At 43.3% G+C, this 16,007-nt stretch overlaps 1 protein-coding gene and 1 long non-coding RNA gene across 3 annotated transcripts in view; one reads left to right on the forward strand and one right to left on the reverse strand.

The window, feature by feature from the left end:
• The window catches only part of LOC125487440 (putative methyltransferase-like protein 7A), an 18,386-nt gene extending 13,681 nt beyond the window's left edge, over positions 1-4,705 (reverse strand). For both annotated transcript variants that reach the window (XM_048618987.1, XM_048618989.1), the window contains exon 1: positions 4,072-4,705. In XM_048618987.1, coding sequence (XP_048474944.1) covers positions 4,072-4,566 — 495 coding nt within the window. In that variant the 5' untranslated portion in view covers positions 4,567-4,705. The remainder of the gene's footprint in view (positions 1-4,071) is intronic.
• LOC125487441 overlaps positions 4,344-16,007 on the forward strand; it is a 67,534-nt gene continuing 55,870 nt past the window's right edge. Inside the window, exons 1-2 of the long non-coding RNA XR_007265899.1 lie at positions 4,344-4,452; positions 7,671-7,766. This is a non-coding gene — a long non-coding RNA (uncharacterized LOC125487441). The remainder of the gene's footprint in view (positions 4,453-7,670; positions 7,767-16,007) is intronic.

Consider the following 16,007-nt stretch of genomic DNA (forward strand, 5'->3'; position numbering starts at 1 on the left):
AGGAGCTGGAGTTGGGTGCACTTCCCGCAGATGAAGTCAGTGGGGACACTAGTGGTGACCCTTACCTCCCACATTCTACAGGAGGAGCATACAACTGCCCTAACATCCATTCCCACTGTTCTGAATTCCCAAACAGACAAATTAAAAAAAAAACAAAAAAACCTAGTAGCCTTACCAAATCAGCGCTCAGAACTTTTTTTTTTGGTTGGAGGAGGAGGATGGGTGGGAGACACTACCTAGGTAGTGTTTTGGGTAAAGCAACTGCCCAAATATATTACCTCACTTACTCCAAAAAAATGGAGTCACGCGAGGTAAGACTTTTATAATCGAAAAGCTCACCTTCCCAGGCTGCCCTCGCAGTTCCTCCCGGACTCCGGCCGCTGAAACAACTGAAAGGCCACAGTCACGCGGATTAAACTCTACCTGCCATTTCTCTGCCCACTCCAGTTTCTGTATCCCCTGGCAATCCTCCTCACTATCCACTGCTTCACCAGTCATTGTCTCATCTGCAAACTTACTGATCAGGCCACCTACATTCTCCTCCAGACATTACAAACAGGCGTCCCAGTGCTGATCCCTGCAGAACACCATTGGTCACAGATCTCAGTCAGGAAAAATAACTTTCAACCGCCACACTCTATGACTGAGTCAGTTTTGTATCCATCTTACCAGCTCACATGACTTCACCTTTTGGTATCAGCCTGCTGTTGGCGATCTTGTCAAAGGCCTTGCTCAAGTTCATATAGACAACATCAACTACCCTACCTCGAATCAAATTTGTCACTTACTCAAAAAAAAAATTTAAGTTTGAGAGACACAACCTTCGAGGCAAAAAGCTATGCTGCCTATTGCTAATAAGGCCATATTTTTCAAAATGTGAATAAATCCAATCCAAGAATTACCACAGATGTAAGGCTGACCAACTTGTAAATTTCCGATTATCCCTGTTGTCCTCCTTAAAGGAGGAAAGTTGGCTGTTCTCCAGTCCTCTGGGACCTTTGACTGAAGTGGATACAAATATTTCATACAAGACCCCAGCAATTTCCTCACTTGTCTTCCTCAGCATTCTGGGATAGATTCCTGGGGAATTGTCTACCTTTAATGCTTTTTAAAAAACACCCAATATCTTTTCAATCTTGACATGCCCCAGAATATCAACATACTCCTCCCAAGACTCCCCATCCACCATGTTCCACTCCTTAACGAATACTTTGCATCAGTATTCTCAAAAAGGTCCTCATCCACTTCCTGTGGCTCCATTTCTAAATTCCCACCTTTGTCCTTTCCCTAGCTACCCACTTGCTCATTTTAAAAAAAAAGGATAAAATGCATTGGGATTTTCTTTAACCCTGTTTGCCAAAGACATTTCATGGCCCCTTTCAGCCCTCCTAATCCCTTGTTTGAGTTCTTTCCTGCTATCTTTATATTCTTTTGAGGGCCCTACCTGTCTTCAACTTTCTAAATCTTGCAGATGCCTCCTTTTTCCCTTTTTGAAAAAGCTTTCAATCTTTCTTGTCATCCTTATCCTTCATTTTCACAGGAATATGCTGGTGCTGAACTCTAATCAACTGGCCTTTAAAAGATTCCCACATGCCAGATGTGGATTTACCCTCAAACAGCCACCCACAATCTACATTCCCTAGTTCTTGCCTAATATTCTGGTAGTTAGCCTTCCCTCAATTTAGTACTTTCACCTGAGGACTATTCTTTTAGTTATGGATAAGGATCTTTACTTACAGAATTATGGTTGCTAATCCCAAAATATCCCCCTACTAAAACTGCAATCACCTGGCTGACTCATTCGCTCATACCAAAAGTAATTTGGCCCCTTCCTTCATTGGACTGTTTACACACCTCTTTAAAAGAAAGAAAAAAAAAAGCCTAGTCAAACCTAACATCTCCCCCCACCCCGCCAATCCAGGCCCCTGGCACTAGGGTGGTCCCAGTCAATTTAGGGGAAATTAAAATCATCCACCACAGCCACTCTATTGTTTGGACATTTTTCCATAATATGTCCAGGTGTTCCTCTGTCTCCCGCTGGCTGTAGTACAATCCTCAAGTGATTACACCTTTTCTATTCCTGAGCTCTAACCATGTGGCCTTGCTGAATGAGCCCTCCAAAGGTGTCCTCCTTCAGTACAGCCGTGATATTCCTGCTTATCAATAATGCAACTCTAAAATCCCTCTCTATCTTACCTGAAAGATCTAAATCCCAGTCTTATCCTTCTCTCAAGGAAGTCTGTGTAATAGCTACAGCATTATAGTTGTGTATTAATCTAAGTTCATCTGCCTTACCTGTCATACCCTTCATATTGAATCAAATGCACTTCAAACTGCCAGTCCTGATGAAGGGTCTAGGCCTAAAACATTGACTCACCTGCTCCTCCAGCTCCACATTATTGATTGAAACTCAGTCCTGCTGCGCTTAGTAACCTCTCCCTATCTGTTCCTCCTCTTAGACTTTCGTGGCTATGGTCTCTGACTCCTCCTCAGTCATTTTTATTTGCTGACCTATTGCTCTACTTTGGTTCTAGCACCCCTTCTCCTCCCCCAGCAGTGACACTAACAAACCTCCCTGCCAGGATATTGATGCCCCTCCAGTTTAGGTGGAACCCATCCTCCTTGTACAGGTCCCACCTGCCCTGGAAGACATCCCAATAATCCACATACATTCCTTGTCCTGGAGATGATCACTGGAGGCCTGTTCTTTACAGGATACAGCAGTGAGAAGGTAGGTCTTTTTCTTGGGTCATGGTGGGATAGGACTTTGCACAGCCATCTCCTTGCCCTTCATCCCTCTCATACCTACCCACATCTGCACCCCCCATAGACCAGTAGAGAGGTTGCACTTGTTTTCAGATCAGGGAAGCAGCCACTTATCTCTTTTCTTCCTTTTCCTTTTTTGTCCCTGCCACACTGCCACTGCACCTAAAGGGGGCCCAGCAGTAGTGCTTATTCTCAAATCACCTCTGGCTGTGCGTGTGTGTGAGATGTCACAATAAAAAAAAGACAGCACTGTGTGAAAACTTTATTCTATATTCTCCAACACTAGGAAAACATTCATGTAATTGTTAATGTTCCACTTGATAAAGTCTAATAAGGGCAATGCTCCCTTCAAAATGTGAAGGGGAGGGTAGGGAGAGAAGGAGGGTACCAAATCAAAATGGTGTTGGAGGGGGAAATAAACCACTCTATCCCCCGCAGTGCCCAGCTCTAACAGCAGCAAGAGCATTGGTGGACACTGCGTGGTCCATCGCCAATGACACCTTGGCTTGAATGTAACCATGGAAGAGGGGCAGGCAGTTGGCAGAGATGTTTCCTTCCTGCCCCCCATGGCCCATTGGCTGAACAGGTCCAGACAATTTTCTTATCAGTCAAGAAGGCAGGTAATTGGACTGGTGGTGAATTGAGGCTCTTAAGTGGCTGTTACTTGATCACTTAATGGTGGGTTGTGAAAATCCTTAATTCACAACAAGAAGTTAATTGCTGATGTGGTAAATACTCTACTGGACAACTGGCCACTCCCACCATTCTACCATAAAGATGTTGGAGCAGATAGTAGGCCTTTCAGCCCACTGACACTGCTCTACCACTCAATGCAGTCATTGCTGATTGGATGATCTTCCAACTCCACTTTCCTCCATTTTCCCCATACCTCTCGATTCCCAATCTGTTCAAAAATCTGTCTGTCTCAGCCTTGAATATGCCTCAACATCTCACTGAGTAAATAATTCCACAGATCCACTCCCCTCGGAGAGGTGATTCCTCCAGGTCTGCCTTAAATGTGTAAACCCCCACAATTGTGAGCTTCTGCCCTCTGGCCCTAGACCCTCCCACAAGGGGAAACAACCTCTTTCCCTGTGAAGTCTTGTGAGACTATGCTTCTGATGCCATTATATCTTTCCCTTGATTAGAGGGGAACCAAAACTCTACACAACATTTCACACTGATACAAGAGGCCTAAGGTCAATAAATAAACAAGTAGCAGAAGTAATAACAAAGTCTCAACAGTTCTTTGACCATTTGATTTTGGAAACATTTCTGAAGGGGAGCTGATCCCGTTTCTCTTACCGGTTTCAGCACCCGTTTAATCTCTTTCAACACCGCGTCCACATTCTGGGCGGTGCAGAGCACTAAAGTGCAGACCACGGCGTCTACAGAGCCGCTCTCGACTTGGCTCAGATCTTCGCCGCTCGCCACCACAAACCGCTCGAGCTTCAGGTGTTTGTTCTTGGCACCACTGCTCTTCAGCAGGTGCTCGAAATTCGGGTTCGGGTCCGTGCAGATGACCTTGCAATCCCAGGGGTAATACTGAAAGTTGGCACCAGTACCACAACCCACTTCCAAGATTGTCAGCCCCGAGGAGCTGGCGAAGTCCGGCAGCCGGCCGAAGAGTTCCTTCTTCACTTTATCCATCTTCTCGTTGATAACAGTGGTCATTCTGCGCATGAGGTACGGGAACATCCTCTTGTACAAAGGGTCCCAAAAACCGATGTATTGCAAAATGGTGACTGGAAGAACCAGGATCTCCACAAGGGAGCGCAGCACAAAGCAAACAAACGCCATCTTTGAGGAGATAGGATTGTCGACAGGCCTCTCTCTCTCGCTTTCTGTTCAGCTTTATACTAGGCGGAGAGCAACTCTCTGCGGCCCTTCCAGCCGCGACGAATTGGTCAGAGGGAGCTGCCCACGGCCCACCCCTCTCCAGTGCCAAACGGGAAAAGGGGGGTGGGGGGAGGTGGTTAGCAATTGCCCTGCAGAGAGAGCCTGTATCGATAGGTTTGAATTTGTCTTTCAAAAAGATTACGGATTCTGTTTAGATGTTTAAAAAACTCCGACTAAACAGAGCTGATAATATACACAGAAACAAAAACAAAGTTGCTGGAAAAGCTCAGCAGGTCTGGCAGCATCTGTGAAGAAAAAATCAGTCAACTTTTCGGGTACGGTAACCCTTCCTCAGAACTTATATGCCAGTTTATTTTTACATTAGTTTTGTACTGTAGTTTGGAGAAAAAGAGGCTGAACTTTTTTATTAATTCATTCATGGGATGAGGGCATTACTGGCTAGGACAGCATTTATTGCCCATCCCTAATTGCCCAGAGGGCAGTTCAGCCTCAACCACATTGCTGTGAGTCTGGAGTCACATGTAGGCCAGACCAGGTAAGGATGGCTGTTCCCTTCCCTAAACGGCATTAGTGAATTATTACTATTTTCCTGGGATCACAAAGTATTTATATGTATATAATACATGATAACAATGCTATATGTGGCTTCTTTGCAATTTTGCTATGGAAGAATGATCCCCCTGTGACCCTGGGATAGGATCTACCTGTGAAAGAATTTCTTGAAGAGCAAGCAAAGGCAATACATCCCAGAGAAAACACTTGCATTTGCCTCAAAAGGAAACCAGATGCTCGAACTTTAACGTGGGAAATGTGCATTATGTTTTGCAGCTCGTGCATTTTTTTAAAGCACTTTTTTTCATTTCCAAAATATACCTTATTCATAAAAATCATCTATAAGTACATACAAATATTCTAAATCAGTTACGTACAATCTTTGCAGAGAGGAAAAAACAAACAAAACATTGGAATTTTGACATTTCTCTGAGCTTCTCTACAGTTGCAAAAAAAGTCATTTTCTACTTATGCAGGTAACTGTTTACATTCATTTGGAGGTGCCAAAACAATTGAACAGATCCTTCTTGTACCGTGACAGAAAGACCCTAGACGATGGTCTTTCCCCGCTGCACATTCTCTTCCTTACTTTATTTCACTTGCTGGTTAAAGGGGAACAGAAGTCCAAATCCTGGATCTACTAACATATGTGACTTAATGGTAAGGTGACCTGACATTAATCAGTGATCCAGACTAACATTCAAATGCAATATATTGAACCAGATAACCACCTCATATGCTAAATCATTCTATATGACCAGAAAGCTTGTTCAAGGAGGCAAGATTTAAGGAGTGTTTTAAAGGAAGCAAGATAGGCATAGAGCATTAGGCAAGGAATTCCAGAGCACTAAAACAGTCTCAATCAAAGCTACAAGTGAAAGTGTGGTCCATTATAATTTACTGACCTCTCTGCAGCCTTTGATATGGTGAAACATGTCTTTAATGCTTCGCCTCTGTTATTCAGCTGTGTGTGACTGCCCTTTACCTATTAAATCATAGCCAGAACATCTCCAACTTCCTGAACTGTTGTGTCCAGAGTTTCTCAAGGATCTTTATTTTTGGGTATCCTTTCTTTGGTGGCTCCTCGGTGTTGCTGAAGTAGGATGCTTCTCAGTGTTGTTATCCTATAAGATCTCTTTCTCTCTCACACCCCTATTTAGTGCATTCAAGAGTCATCTTTTCCCGTAGTGCCATTGCAGGTAGCTATTCCCTTCAGTACTACCAGACACCCAGATTTCCTTCCCTTCAACTGTGACACACCCTAAGAAAATCTTCAAATATTTGCAATGCCCTCCACAGTTCAGGGGGTGGCACAGTGGCTCAGTGGTTAGCACCGTTGCCTCACAGTGCCAGGGACCCAGGTTCAATTCCACCTCAGGTGAGTGTATGGAGTTTGCACATTCTACCTGTGTCTGTATGGGGTGCTCCGGTTTCCTCCCACAGTCCAAAGATGGACTAGCTATGCTGAATTGCCTGTAACGTACGGAGATGTGCACGATTAGCCATGGGAAATACAGGGTTACAGGGATAAGATGGGGGTGTGGGTCTGGGTCTGGGTGGAATGCTCTTCAGAGGGTCAGTGTGGACTCGATGGCCTGCTACCATAGTGTAGGGATTCTATTGAGACCAATTGTAACAATGTAACAGTTGAAATCAGCACAAGTTCAGGATGAACCTTGAGTCTTTCTTGATTGATATAGGTTTGTATCTCAACAGTAGAAGATAGTGAATTCACAAAGCTGTGATAATTGCCAGCTGCAACAGTGCAAAAGGCTATAGCAATGTAGGATACAAAGTGAAGCAATCTTTTGCTCCTGGATTCTGCATAGTTCAAATATTCTTGATTAGGAACTTGAGAAGAGTCTGCTTTCTCTGATGAATTAACTTTGTTTATCAAAATCTATTCTGCAGCTAAATAGACATGAATATAACATTGCAATTCAAACCTGTTAAAAAAAATCCTATTTTTGCTAACGACTTGTAGTTTTACGACATTGAAAAGATTTTTTTCTGTTTACTGAAGACAAACAGACAGCAACCTCCATTTATTGAATTTAGTCATTTGGCAGTCATGCATTCTAGCTTAATCTTGCAAAATTCTGTGTTTCTGTGAAATGTATCAACTTGCTTGAAAAGTATCATGCATCATCTTTGAATCAGTACTATTCATTGTATAATTAAGAACATCATCTTAAGGGATGTGTATCTCCAGCATTGAAAAGGTATAAGCAATACTCCAATACTTTGGTTAGAAATTCTCTCAGACTTCCTAAAACTTGCGTCATGTTTCTCTGTTTTTTTTTAGTTATCCCTTTGTACTATTTTGGCTGACATTAAATGCATCGCACAATAAATGAAATTCTATCATACTGATTTCTGTAAGAAACCATTGCATTTAGATAGCGCCTTGTCATGGTGAAATGTTTCAGATTGTTTCACGTGATGAATTACTGTCAAGTGTAATGACTCGTGCCTTCTTCATTCTACCTCAGGATCGAGGGTGACTTGTTTCTACTCCGGTTCGATAGGTTCTGAGATGGCTGATGAGTCCAGTGCGTGATCTGCAGAGTCTGTCACATGCAGGACAGGTGGGCTGGAAGGGTCATATATATAGTTTGTTTGGAGTTTTGTGCATTCTCTCTGACACCTCAACTTCCCCTCTGTACATTCCTGACCAAATTGCTTGATGTTTTCGGTGATTTCTTGAATCAGCCTTCTGTATTTTGATCGGTCACAAACCACAACATACTTTGAGGACAACCCTGTTTTGTCTTGGACTGTTAGGTAGATTTGGAAGCCATGTTGCTGGTAATGTCCACATGTAGTAAAGAGATAAATGAGCAGATAATATACTTTTGCTGATGTTGATTAAAGAAACTTGATCGAGTTCAGATCACCATGTCAACTAGTTGAGTTTCACCTTCTTGACTTATAATGTCACTGTGCAATTTAGTCTTCACCAACTGGTGATGGATATGTTAACATTCCCTGAGCAAAATATATTTCTTGCTATAATAACATACCAACTTTTATCAACCCTATTAACATTTTGAAAAATGTAAATAAAGTAAAGCAAACCATTCATAAAGCCTCCTATCACATCTTTCAGAAATGTCATAAAACAGCTTCATGTGCAATGAATTATGTGAAGTACAGTGATTGTCAAGTAGCCAAACATGTATCATGAAGGGCTTGAGGAAATCATAGAATCCCCACAGTGAGGAAGCAGACCATTTGGCCATTTGAGTCTACACCAACCCTCTGAAGAGCATCCCACCCTATCACCCTGCATCTCTCATGGCCAATCCACCTACCTAACACATCCCTGGACACTATGGGCAATTTAGCATGGCCAATCCACCTAACCTGCACATTTTTGAATTGTGGGAGGAACCCAGAGGAAACCCAAGCAGACATGGGGAGAATGTGCAAGCTCCACACAGACAGTCACCCGAGGCTGGAATTGACCCAGGGTCCCTGGCCCTGTGAGGCAGCAGTGCTAACTATTGAACCACAGTGCTGCCTTTATGCACTTCTTACATTTGTGCGTGTGTGTGTGTATACACTCAAAGTATTTATTCCTTCTTCCGACATGATCTATATGTCATCCCAATAATGACACCCCTAACAATGCACACTTCCTCAGTTCTACAGTGTCAGCCTGGAGCTTCTGCTTAAATCATGGAATGGAACCACAAGCTACAAGTTACAAACTACTGACTCAATTAGGATCAACTGAGCCAACTGATAATGGTCAGAGAATTATATTTCACCACAATTGCAACACAACAATAACTTGCTGGTACATGGTTCTTAAACCTTTTGGGGAGTTGGTGGTGCAGTGGTAATGTAACTGGAAGAGCAATCCAGAAGCCCAGGCTCATGTTTTGGGGACTAAGATCAAATCCCACCACAGAAGCTTGTGGAACTTAAATTTGATAGAATAAATCTGAAATTGAAAACTAGTATCACCGTGACACCAAGGTCCCTCTGATCCAGTTCTGAAGAAGGGTCACTGGACTCAAAACATTAACCCTATTTTTCTCTCCACAGATGCTGCCAGACCTGCTGAGTTTCTTCAGCAATTTCTGTTTTGTTTGTGTTCCTCTGTACTTCCAAAACCACCAAAACAATGAACTAGTAGTTTCTCTCATTGCCTCTTGAATTGTTGTTACGCAAAATGTTCATGTTTGCCTACTTGACAAGTCACTGTACTTCAAGTACAGTAATTCATTGTATATGAAGCACTTTATGACCACACCACCAATTCTATGAATTTACTGATCATACCTCCTACATTTATATCTCAATCGTTAATCTATATAACAAACAGCAAAGGACCCAGCACCAAACCCTGTGTTCCAGGGTTTTGACCCAGTGACAGTGAAGGATTGGCAATATATTTCCAAGCGGTATGGTGTATGATGGAGAAGGGAATCTTGAGGTGAGCACAATTCCATGTTCCCTTCCACCTTGTCTTTTGAGGCAGTGGATGCATTTGGAAAGTCCTGTTGATTTTTAAGATTACAGATGTAAGATTGGAACTCAGTACCAAGGTGAAAGGCCAAGGCTCATGTTGTCGGACACCGGCAAGAATAAAGTAACTGGGACCGCTGTAAGTAAGTGATACCGATGTTGGATTTGGCCTTTAGAAAGTTAAAAAACATTGAAAATTTCAGTAGAGCACCAACCAGAGCCATTATTGGTGAAATAGAATTACTTTTCATTTAATTATCTTCAGTGTATTAAATTTCCTTTGACTGCAATAACCAAACCTAATATGACAAAGGATTGCAAATAAGAGTTTGAATGAATGTTTGCATAAAAATGTACAAGGATGTATAGAGTGTTAAACATGAGCCTGAAATCTGAGCTCTGGGCTTGAATCCAGTCCTGATTGAAGGGACCAATGTTCTCTTTCCGTGCTGCCTCTAAACATTGTCCTTTGGTGTAGTCAGGACAGAGATTGCCACATCATCCTGGTGTATTTCCATCTGCATAATTGCAAGTGGTGTTGTAATAGATACTGAGGAGCTAGAGGAACTGGAGTATTCTTCAGAGAAGGATGAGGACATTGAGGAGGAGGAATCTCCCCTTGTAATTAACAGAGCTCAACTGCAAGCCATGATAGGACCTGATTGACACTTGGTTCCAGTAGATGTGAGCTGGGTGCAGCAGTTCATAGTGGACTGTAGAATATTTGTTAGTCATCATGCTAGTATTTAGTTTGCATTGTGGATGAACTTTGGTCTCGTGTTCCCTTCTACTGGATACAAATAAAATCTTATGTTTGTATTTGGTTGGCTGCATGATATTTCCCTACTTGGACAATGACAAGCTGTGGATCTACAGTGGGCATTGAGGATAGGGTAGCGGTGTTAGGGTGTTTAAATGGGATGTAGCTAAGGACAGGTAAACTGTGTGGTGTGTTGGTTAATTAGTGAAAAGGGTGAGAGAATGGGGTTATATGTGCAATAGAGTGTCAGCCATGCCAGCTATGTGCGTGAGCAGCATTGTGTTGTAGCTACTGTGCCATTAAGCTGCCGATGAGGGGCAATGTGTAATTGCCAATGCTTGTCCGGGTGCATTGTGGCCTTTTTAAAGATGGAGTGTGCTCCAGGGATGCCAGGCTTTTGGTGGACGAGTTGTTCGGGGAATGGCGAGTAATAAGATGGGGCTAGAATCGGGTGTGAGGGGCATTCTAGAGACAAGTTAGGTAGAGGTTTGTTAAGATAAGGTTGGAGATCTCACTAGGCTTCGCAGAGAGAAACCTCTGTGAAACTTGACAAAACTGTCATCACCCCAGTGTTCTGAGTTTTGGAAGCATGAGTATGCTCAATATTCTACCCATTGTGAACAGCCAAAGGGATGTTCTGAGGAACGGTCACCAGACCTGAAACGTTAACTCTGTTTTTTCCTTCACAGATGCTGCCTGACCTGCTGAGCTTTTCCAGCAACTTTGTTTTTGTTCCTGATTTACAGCATCCGCAGTTCTTTCAGTTTTTATTTAGCCAAAGGGATGTGTTGTTTGATACGATCCACCATATATTGGGATGAATGACCCACATACCTGCAATCGCACTACCACTGAAGTTCATGTACCATGTTATTCATCTATGTGTAGGCAAAAGGTCTTTTTGACTTAATGCCAGCATCATGTTAGTGGAGAATACCACTTTTGTGTTACAACTGCATAGTTTTACTTTGAGCAAACATTTGTGGCCTTAGGTTGGCTGTAACGTACAGTGAAATGTGGCAAGCTCTCATTGCCTGGTCTTGTGTAACAGACTGGAAAGTCTCCAGTTCTTCCTAGTGCTGCTCATTTTAATGACTGGAATAACTTCTTTGCAAAATGCATTATATTTACATTCCAAAAATACTAGTACAGAGTTATGCGGATCCACGGCAATAGCAATAATGAACAAAGTATTTGTGAAACAGATGTTGAACGCAGATGTGATTTATTTTGATTATAATTATTGTTACAATCCCCTTGGGGGAACTGCAAGCCAAATTTACCAAATGACCTCCAAAGACAAAATTACTGAAAGTTTTCACTTTTTTTATTGTTACATTTACTTTAACATTAATCTGAATCAACGTAAATTAAAAGGTGAATTAACAGGCAAGTGATGCTTCAAATGAAAAAAATTAGCTCTCACTTTAAATGGTTGCTACAACAAAAAGACATTTAATAGAAACATAAGCATTTGTGCCTCTCCACATAAGTAAAGCACTACATAGCTACACAGTTCCACGTAATGCTGTTCTTTATTCACGCAGGTTATGTCAGGAATCCTATACATCTGTAACTTTCACCTTTTGAGTTTCATAGCTTTAATTATTATAATAAGACAAACCTATACAAACGCCCCCTCTCTCTTTCTGTCTCTCTCAGATCATAACACTCCTAATGGTGAAACTTTCCAGAGTTCCTTTTCAACCAAGTAACCAATAACACTGTAGTCACTGGGATGAGGGCCAGGTAGATTTCATCGAGTATGAGATCCCTGATTGGTGTTAATCTGGGCCAATCAGGGAGCACTGGCTGACAGATATAAACAGGAGAGCCTCCTCTCTCTAGGGACTGGTTCTGAGCAATCTGGTCATTGCCCATGTATTGTGCACATGTAAATAAAGGATGACTTGGTGACGGCATACCGGCCTCTGTGCAGTTATTTTAGTGGCGATGAGAGAAAACAGTTTGCTGCTGAAGAAAATTCACTTGCAACAGTTGTCTTTGAATTGTGGTAAGCATTTCAGGCATCATGCCTTTATTTGGGAAGCTTGACTCATTCCATCCTGCCTTCGAAGACTGTGCCCAGAATGTGGAAAGAATGCAGTATTTTTTTCTGGGTAAAAGACATTGCTTTTATCTGCCCCAATGAGTAATCCTTCTGACCGCTTGCGGACCCACTGCATTTTTGGAACAGCTGTGTTTGTGATTGCAAAATTCGCTCTGAGCTCCAACCTTTAAGTTTGTGCAAGACCTCAGCCAAACTGAGAACCTAAACTGGGGAACCATTGCAGATTAAGGGCACGACTTTGGTCCCGGTCTCCTATGAGAAGTAGTTGGTGCAGTTACCGCTGATTGTAGTAAGAGTCTCGGGCCCAAGCCCATTAGGGCGGAATCGGTTGAGAAAGATTCACTTTGATTGGCTCAAGCTTTTCAATTAGAAAATGGCTGCCTGAGTGAAGTCCGAATTAAATAACCAGAGACTTTTCAGGAATGGCAGGGGCTATCAAAGGAACCAAGGTCACCTTACATGTTGACCAGGAAGCAATTCCATGATTCTGCAAGGCCCGCCCGGTATCATTTGCCTGAAGTGCAAAAGTAGAGGCAGAAATCAGGAGGCTGGAAAGCAAAGGAATCATCAAACCAGTGCAATTTGCAGAATGGGCAGCCACTGGTTGTACCGATTGTGAAGCCTGATGGCTTGGTTCATCTTTGTGGGGATTTTAAACAAATTGTAAACGGATTCTCACAGCTGGATGAGTACCCAATCCCTCACATAGAGGACTTGTACGCAAAATTGGCGGTGGGGGGTGGGGGCCACTATCCTTCGTGAAGCTGGACATGACCCACGTGTAGTTGAAATTGTGGTTAGATGAGGATTCTCAGAAGTATGCTACAATTAATACTCATAAGGGTCTGTATCAATATATGAGACTTCTATTTGGGGTATCGTCAGTCCGTACAATTTTTTAGCGGATGATGGAGAACATTTTACAAGGTCTACCCCAGGTTGCCGTTTGTCTAGATGACATGCTAATAACTGGGAAGACCAATAAAGAACACTTGGAGAACTTGGACATAGTCCTTTAAACATTTCTCCCAGGCGGGTGTACTCCTTAGAAAGGAAAAATGTATGTTCCAGGCAGCTTAAGTGACCTATCTGGGCTACAGAGTCAACAAGACTGGGTTACACCTGTTGGAAGATAAAGTGAGGGCGATCAAAGGTGCCCTGGCTCCCACATCTGTACTGGAGCTTAGGTCTTTCCTTGGGTTGGTGAATTATTACAGGAAATTAATACGTAACCTGGCCTCCATCTTGGGACCCTTACACATGCTATTGAAAAACGGTCAGCCTTGGAAATGGTCACATAGCCAAGAAGTAGCCTTGAGGGAAGTGAAAAGGCTGTTATTGTCATCTAAGGTGCTGGCCCACTATGATCCCAAGCGAGAAGTGGTGCTGACATGTGATGTCCTGTGTATGGTGTTGGGGTAGTGTTGGCTCATCAGTTGGCCTAATGGAGAGGAACGCCCAATAGCATATGCTTCCCAGACTTTGGCTGATGCCGAACCCAAATATCTCCAGATAGAGGAGGAAGGTTTGGTGGTCATCTTTGGGTGTGAGGAAGTTCCACCAGTACCATTATGGATGTAAATTTGTAATAGTAACGGACTTCAAACCCCTGCTAGAGCTACTTAAAGAGGACAAGGCCATGCTGCCCATAGCTTCAGGTTGAATTCAGTGGTGGGTGCTTATTCTCATTGTGTACAATTACAATTTGAAACACCATCCAGGGGGCCAGGTGGCAAATGCAGATGCCTTAAGCCACCTTCCTCTGGCAGATGCACCACTGGTTGTACCGCCACTAGAAAAGTCTATTCTGGTTTTAAACTTTCTGGACACCTTCCAGTCACCCCGGACAATATCCGACTATAGACACAAAAAGATCCCGTCCTGGCAAAACTGAAATAGCTGGTGGTAATGGAGGAAACCGAAGGGTCATCGCAAACAGGATTGAAACCTTTCTGGACCCGGTGAGCCTAGATCATTGTAGAGAATGGCATATTATTATGGGGAGCAAGAGTGATTTTCCCAAGCAAAGGTCAGTGCCAGATACTAGCTGAATTCAACTAGCGTCATCCAGGGGTTTCCAAAATGAAGAAGTTATGTCTGGTGGTCAGGATTGGATGCCGACATAGCTCCATTGGTAGGGCAGTGCTCAGAGTGCAAACAAGGACAAAACTTACCGCCAGCAGCTCTCCCACGTTTGTGGGAATGTCCAGGTAAACCCTGGTCTCGGTTACATGTCGATTTAAGCTGGTCTTTTCATGGGCTCAATGTTCTTGGTCATTGTGGATGTCCATTCAAAGTGGTTGGACGTGTATAGAGTTCATTCGGCAAACATGGGGATGACAATAGAAAAATTGCATGCATCTTTTGCCATGCATGGAAGTGTTGGTCACAGATAATGGGTTATCATTTACCAGCAGGGAATTTGAGTATTTCCTAAAGTTGAATGGTATTTGACATGTAAGGATAGCTCCATATCATCCATCATCCAATGGTCTGCTGGAAAGAGCAGTCCAAACATTTTGAACAGCCTCCAGCTTCACTCGATACTGAATTGTCCCAGTTCTTGTTTATTTATAGGACCACCTGTCATGCAATTACAGGGATAGCTCCAGCAGAATTGCTGATGGGGAAAAGGCTTGAATTGGATTAAACCTGATATTCGTGGAACTGGTGGTGGGAGAGGGTGAACAATAGCAGGAGCACCATTGCTGGGCACAAGACACCTCTAAGCGAGAGAGACAATTTACTTCAGGGGAACGAAGTTTGGTGTTGAAACCACGGAAATGATCTTTCAGGGGTATGAGGCGAGGTCAACATGAGGTTAGGTCCAGTGACATACAAAGTTTGGGTAAGTGAGGCTTTCCTGAACAAACATATGGATCACCTGAAAGCTGTTACCTTGCAAACGGGGCAGGAACAAAACCGAACAGCCAGAAGGCCTGTCAGAAACCATGGATTCTCCCCCTCAGTCTAGCATAGAGGAAACCTGAAGCGTCCAGGATAGATGCAGTCATGATGCTGTTGCCACTGAAGAAGAGAAGGAATTTCTCCTCAGATGCTCCGGGTGCAAGAGGCAGGCTACGATCTGGTACACGCTGCCCATGTCCAAGTCAGAGGAACCAGACCTGAGACAAAAACATTGCAGGAGAAGCTACAAGATAAAGAAAAGGCCTATATCCCCGGAACTGGGAGGAGGGATGCAGTCATCGGCACGAGGGCCAGATGGATCCATCGAGTATGAGATCCCCGATTGGGGTTGATAACCTGGGCCAACTGGGGAGCCCTGTCTGACAGATGTAAACAGGAGATTCAGAGAGTCTCCTCACTCTAGGGAATGGCTCTGAGCTGGCTGGTCAGAGTCCATGTACTCTGTACATGTGAACAAAGGGTGACCTGGTGACGGGATACTGGTCTCTGTGCAGTTATTTCAAATGCCCTGGTTCTCGGAAAACACCCAAGTTTTGAGCATCTCCAAACTATCCGCATAGCTAACAAATGCTGGCTAATTCAGGAAGTGTTCAA

Source organism: Rhincodon typus, chromosome 41 (genome assembly GCF_021869965.1).
Source record: "Rhincodon typus isolate 14 chromosome 41, sRhiTyp1.1, whole genome shotgun sequence".
In the NCBI taxonomy this organism is placed as follows: domain Eukaryota; kingdom Metazoa; phylum Chordata; class Chondrichthyes; order Orectolobiformes; family Rhincodontidae; genus Rhincodon; species Rhincodon typus.